The sequence below is a fragment of the Artemia franciscana genome, chromosome 15 (assembly GCF_032884065.1).
Source record: "Artemia franciscana chromosome 15, ASM3288406v1, whole genome shotgun sequence".
NCBI classification, from domain to species: domain Eukaryota; kingdom Metazoa; phylum Arthropoda; class Branchiopoda; order Anostraca; family Artemiidae; genus Artemia; species Artemia franciscana.
In genome coordinates, this window is record NC_088877.1 from 11,177,924 (window position 1) to 11,184,395 (window position 6,472).

The following is a 6,472-nucleotide window of genomic DNA, read 5'->3' on the forward strand; positions in this document are numbered from 1 at the left end:
CAGGGTAACTGTATTTTTATAGGGTTTTCATTGAAAATACCAAAAAAGGATGCTTTGGCGAAAATACTAAAAGATGTATTCTTAAAACCAAAGGAGAAAAAAACCTAGGGAAATGCTCCCTCCTCATCTTTCATTGACACCCCAGGAGCCATTCACCCCTTCTGTAAGGAAGAGTCACCAACTATTGTCTTTCAAAAGATGGGGTTTCATCATTAGCCCACATAAGAAGTTGAGACGATACTAGCCATGTTTTTTTTTATTATTTAATGGCTTGCCAGAAGTTTTTTTTTTTCGGCCAACCAATCAGGCTGCTTGATTTTTTTTTCTTTTTGCTTTTAAACCTCTTTTATTGTTATGTTTTTCTTAACAAATCATCCCCTAATTAACATACTAAATTAAAAAAACAAATCTTGCGACAATACAAGAGAATACAGTAATAAAAGACTTTCCTTTTTTTTATATGGCTCAGTGGCACGTTATTTGAATGTATTTCTTTATTCTGTATGATATACCTTTGGAATGTCGTATAGGCTATAGTCAGAAGCTAAATTATGAAGGAAACCTAAAGATACAAGCTCTGTATAATTGAGACTATACCAGAAAATATACTCCGAAATACAATCTAAAAGTTTGTTTATATTTTTCTATATTTCACCTGTTCTCAAGTTTGGGCCACTTTCAATTTGTTTGGTTTGTTTTACCTCGGCTTGTCTTTCGTCATTATAAAGTACATATCGCCGAACCTTTGTTTTTTTTAACTAAAATCTGGTAGGCGTCAAAATCCCAAACCCAATCATCATCGCTATCATTTTCAGTTTTGATACGTTTTGATTCTCACTGTCTATATATTTTCTATTTTAAGGTTTTCGAATTGCTTTAATCCATTGTCAAAATATATTGAAATATTTGTACAATCATCAGTTTTTTACATTTTAAGCAATTTAATAAAATTTAAAAAGAGCCTCAATTTTGTAAGCTCCTATAACGGTAATAACGTGTAACGGAATCACTTCTAAATATGGATTCTCATTGTCCCTTGTGTTCTGGGTTCCGGCAATGCTATGTCATTTTTGGATCGAATTGATGAAGTAAATTGGTTTAGTTTTCTGTTTTAAGGTTTTAGAATTGCTTTAATCCATTGTCAAAATATATCGAAATATTTGTGCAACCCCCAGTTTTTTACATTTTAAGCAATTTAATAATAATTTCATTTGACGTTAAATGACACTTTGACAAATTTTCTTTGAGCAGCAAGCATTTTAAACTTCAACAATTTCTACTAAACTTCAAACTTTTGGTTTTCTATTTTAAGGTTTTCGAATTGCTTTAATCCATTGTCAAAATATATTGAAACATTTGTACAATCATCAGTTTTTTACATTTTAAGCAATTTAATAAAATTTAAAAAGAGCCTCAATTTTTTAAGCTCCTATAACGGTAATAACGTGTAACGGTGTATCGGTAAAGATAGTGTAACGGACACTACATTTTTTTATATATAGATGAAATGCAAACGACACAATAGGCCTAAGACTTTTATGGATAGGAAAAGGGTAAGGGGAAAGTAGCCAAAATATTGTTTGTGGTGGCTTTTGTTTAATTCAAGTTTGACCTAACTAACAAATTTAACTTTTATTCGTTTTAAGAATCATTTATATATCTATTTTGGTACTAGTTAGCTTTATATTTGCTATGATTGATTATTTTAACATTTCTCCATTTCAGGTTTCAAAATGAACAAAAACTACTTTTTCGGAAAGCTTTTATTTAAATAAAAAAAAAGGCTTAACTTCTGTTCCTTTCCGAATCTACTGTGTTTAAGCATCAGAGCCGTTAGTCCAATATAAGCAATGTGACCGGATTATTTAGAGACTTTGATTACTTCAAAATTAAATTGAACTGAGTTCCAAACTCCAAAGCAAGGTTTTAAGAGTCGCTAAAGTCAGAGTAGTAAATTTTAAATGCAACATCTCAAAATTTCTAATTTAAATATCTTGGAAAAAGTATTTCCATGAGAAAACCTCATATTTCAGATCATAATTATTAGCACATTCATCAAAACTGATAGGAATTTTAATGAGTAGACTGATATGTGACAATAGTGCTCAATACAGCAATAATAGTTTGTTGATCAATTGAAATGGTATGATGTATTACTCTTGTGTTACCTGTAACCTAGGCTAATGACGTAATTTTAATTAAAATCATTACGGAGGGCAAGTACATCATACGAGTACAGGAGTCATGACGTAATCATACCTATATATAGCAATGATATGAGAACAGTAGTTCATATCCATTTAAATTACAGAAGCATAATAAAATAATATGTCCATTCCATTTGAAAGATCACTTTATTTAGCAGCTTCAAAAGGAAACACACGGACTGTTGAATGTCTTTTAAAGTCTGGCACTGATGTTAATATAAGAAACAGTTATGGTGAAACTCCCCTTTATTTAGCAGCTTTGGAAGGACACGCAGAGACTGTTGAATGTCTTATACAGTCTGGCGCTGATGTTAATATAAGAAATAATGATGGCGAAACTCCCCTTTATTTAGCAGCTTGGAGTGGAAACACACAGACTGTTGAATGGCTTTTAAAGTCTGGCGCTGATCTTAATATAAAAAATGAGAAAGGTGCAAGTCCACTTCATGTTGCAGCTCGGAAAGGACACACACAGACTGTCGAATGTCTTTTAAAGTCTGGCGCTGATCTTAATATAAAAAATGAGAAAGGTGCAAGTCCACTTCATGTTGCAGCTTGGAAAGGACACACACAGACTGTCGAATGTCTTTTAAAGTCTGGCACTGATGTTAATATAAGAAATAATTATGGTGAAACTCCCCTTTATTTAGCAGCTCGGAAAGGACACACAGAGACTGTTGAATGTCTTATACAGTCTGGCATTGATGTTAATATAGGAAATAATGATGGCGAAACTCCCCTTTCTTTAGCAGCTTGGAGTGGAAACACGCAGACTGTTGAATGTCTTTTAAAGTCTGGCACTGATGTTAATATAAAAAATGAGAAAGGCCCAAGTCCACTTCATGTTGCAGCTTGGAAAGGACACACACAGACTGTCGAATGTCTTTTAAAGTCTGGCACTGATGTTAATGTAAGAAATAATTATGGTAACACTCCCCTTCATTTAGTAGCTTTGGAAGGAAACACAGAGACTGTTGAACGACTTATACAGTCTGGCATTGATGTTAATATAGGAAATAATGATGGCGAAACTCCCCTTTATTTAGCAGCTTGGAGTGGAAACACACAGACTGTTGAATGTCTTTTAAAGTCTGGCGCTGATCTTAATATAAAAAATAATAATGGTGTAAGTCCACTTCATGTTGCAGCTCGGAAAGGACACACACAGACTGTCGAATGTCTTTTAAAGTCTGGCGCTGATCTTAATATAAAAAATGAGAAAGGTGCAAGTCCAGTTCATGTTGCAGCTCGGAAAGGACACACACAGACTGTCGAATGTCTTTTAAAGTCTGGCACTGATGTTAATATAAGAAATAATTATGGTGAAACTCCCCTTTATTTAGCAGCTCGGAAAGGACACACAGAGACTGTTGAATGTCTTATACAGTCTGGCACTGATGTTAATATAGGAAATAATGATGGCGAAACTCCCCTTTCTTTAGCAGCTTGGAGTGGAAACACACAGACTGTTGAATGTCTTTTAAAGTCTGGCGCTGATCTTAATATAAAAAATGAGAAAGGTGCAAGTCCACTTCATTTTGCAGCTTGGAAAGGACACACACAGACTGTCGAATGTCTTTTAAAGTCTGGCACTGATGTTAATATAAGAAGTAATTATTGTAACACTCCCCTTCATTTAGCAGCTTTGGAAGGACACACACAGACTGTCGAATGTCTTTTAAAGTCTGGCGCTGATCTTAATATAAACAATGAGAAAGGTGCAAGTCCACTTCATGTTGCAGCTTTGAAAGGACACACACAGACTGTCGAATGTCTTTTAAAGTCTGGCACTGATGTTAATATAAGAAATAATTATGGTAACACTCCCCTTCATTTAGCAGCTTTGGAAGGAAACACAGAGACTGTTGAATGTCTTTTAAAGTCTGGCGCTGATCTTAATATAAAAAATGAGAAAGGTGCAAGTCCACTTCATGCTGCAGCTTGGAAAGGACACACACAGACTGTCGAATGTCTTTTAAAGTCTGGCACTGATGTTAATATAAGAAATAATTATGGTGAAACTCCCCTTCATTTAGCAGCTTTGGAAGGAAACACACAGACTGTTGAATGTCTTTTAAAGTCTGGCGCTGATCTTAATATAAGAAATAATTATGGTGACACTCCCCTTCATTTAGCAGCTTTGGAAGGACATACACAGACTGTCGAATGTCTTTTAAAGTCTGGCGCTGATCTTAATATAAAAAATGAGAAAGGTGCAAGTCCACTTCATGTTGCAGCTTGGAAAGGACACACACAGACTGTCGAATGTCTTTTAAAGTCTGGCACTGATGTTAATATAAGAAATAATTATGGTGAAACTCCCCTTTGTTTTGCAGCTTGGGAAGGAAACACACAGACTGTTGAACGACTTATACAGTCTGGCATTGATGTTAATATAGGAAATAATGATGGCGAAACTCCCCTTTATTTAGCAGCTTGGAGTGGAAACACACAGACTGTTGAATGTCTTTTAAAGTCTGGCGCTGATCTTAATATAAAAAATGAGAAAGGTGCAAGTCCACTTCATTATGCAGCTCGGAAAGGACACACACAGACTGTCGAATGTCTTTTAAAGTCTGGCACTGATGTTAATATAAGAAATAATTATGGTAACACTCCCCTTCATTTAGCAGCTTTGGAAGGAAACACACAGACTGTTGAATGTCTTTTAAAGTCTGGCGCTGATCTTAATATAAGAAATAATTATGGTGACACTCCCCTTCATTTAGCAGCTTTGGAAGGACGCACAGAGACTGTTGAATGTCTTTTAAAGTCTGGCGCAGATCTTAATATAATAAATGAGAGAGGTGCAAGTCCACTTCATGTTGCAGCTTGGAAAGGACACACACAGACTGTCGAATGTCTTCTCAAATATGGAGCCTATGTTAACTCTATGGATGAGTATGGCATGACAGCTCTTCATTGTGCTAGTCGGAGTGGAGATAAAGAGTGTGTTGCAACTCTTCTGGAGTATGGATCTGACATAGATATTACATGTAGAAAAGATCGAACAGCTTTTGATGTAGCTGTTGATGATACTGCTGTTTATTTTGCAAGCCATGTATTAAAACTGAGAGTGGCAAATTTATGTGTAAGTGAAAGAAACATAAGGCTCACAGACAAGACTCAGACAAGTTATCCTCCAAATGAGCTCAAGGATCAATTTGTAAGAGAACTAGAACAAATGAGGAGTGAGACAATATTTTGTAATTTAACGTTCTATGACATTTTTATCAAAGGAATAAGCTCAATAGAACTATACACGATGAATGAAAATTCTTTGAAAGGTTTACTGAAATCATCAAACTGGGAAACAAAATTTTCAATGTATAACACAATAATAAAAAGCCGTTTCAGAAGCAGCATAGAAAGGAAAGTGCTGCTTGAACTAGCCAATAGAAGTTTTAATTCTCTCTTTAACAAATTTGCTGAGTTACCACATGAATGTGCTGAACAAATACTGAGCTATCTAAGCAATGAAAACTTGAAAAATTTCATAAATGCTTCTGAACCACTCCGCAAGGAGTGGTAGCATTAAGAGTTTCTAGCGTAAGATAATTGATTTAGTGATTGAAATAATATTCTAAGAGCGTAGCGGTGAGTTTTAAAAGAGTGCGTGCATCAAGGAACAAGGATATATATGTCCCAGCTGTGAATATAGATATATATATATATATATATATATATGTTTTTTTGTAACTACGTTTGTAACTACGTAACACTTGCGAATATACAACATTCTTCGCTGTCCCATTGTCTGTGCATATACAAAGCCTTATATACTTATAATGACGTCATATGCAAACGCTCTTTTTACAAACAAACAAACATGCATACATACAACCTATTTTTATATAGATAGATAGATAGATAGATATACATATACAATGCAAATTAACTACTATGTGGGTTTGGTGACAAGTTATCAAAACCCGCATAGCAGGTTTTTGAGCTATAATGCTTCAAACTTCTCTACTTTTGGGCTTGAAACAAAAAAAAAAAACATTTTTGTCTCTCACTGGCTAGCAAAAAAAGAAGCTTCATGGAAAATACATTTTTCCTTTTACCCAAATTAACTATAAAAAAAAAAGCAAAATGTTTTCCAGATGACAGTACTGTTTTGAGATAGAAAAATGATTACATATCTAAGATTTACCAAAATATCTACTGGTTTACTCACATTCAATGAATTTAAGGACCAAAGAGGAAGATAGTATGCAGGTGAGGAAACACATAAGAATTCCAATTTCTTATCTTGATCAAAC

At 34.4% G+C, this 6,472-nt stretch overlaps 1 protein-coding gene across 1 annotated transcript; it reads left to right on the top strand.

Annotated features, from left to right (window-relative positions):
- The first annotated feature begins 2,328 nt into the window (after nt 1-2,328).
- LOC136036639 (serine/threonine-protein phosphatase 6 regulatory ankyrin repeat subunit A-like) lies at nt 2,329-5,739 on the top strand. Its single transcript, XM_065718939.1, has one exon. The coding sequence runs from the start codon at nt 2,329-2,331 to the stop codon at nt 5,737-5,739; it is 3,411 nt and encodes a 1,136-aa protein (XP_065575011.1).
- The last annotated feature ends 733 nt before the right edge of the window (nt 5,740-6,472 follow it).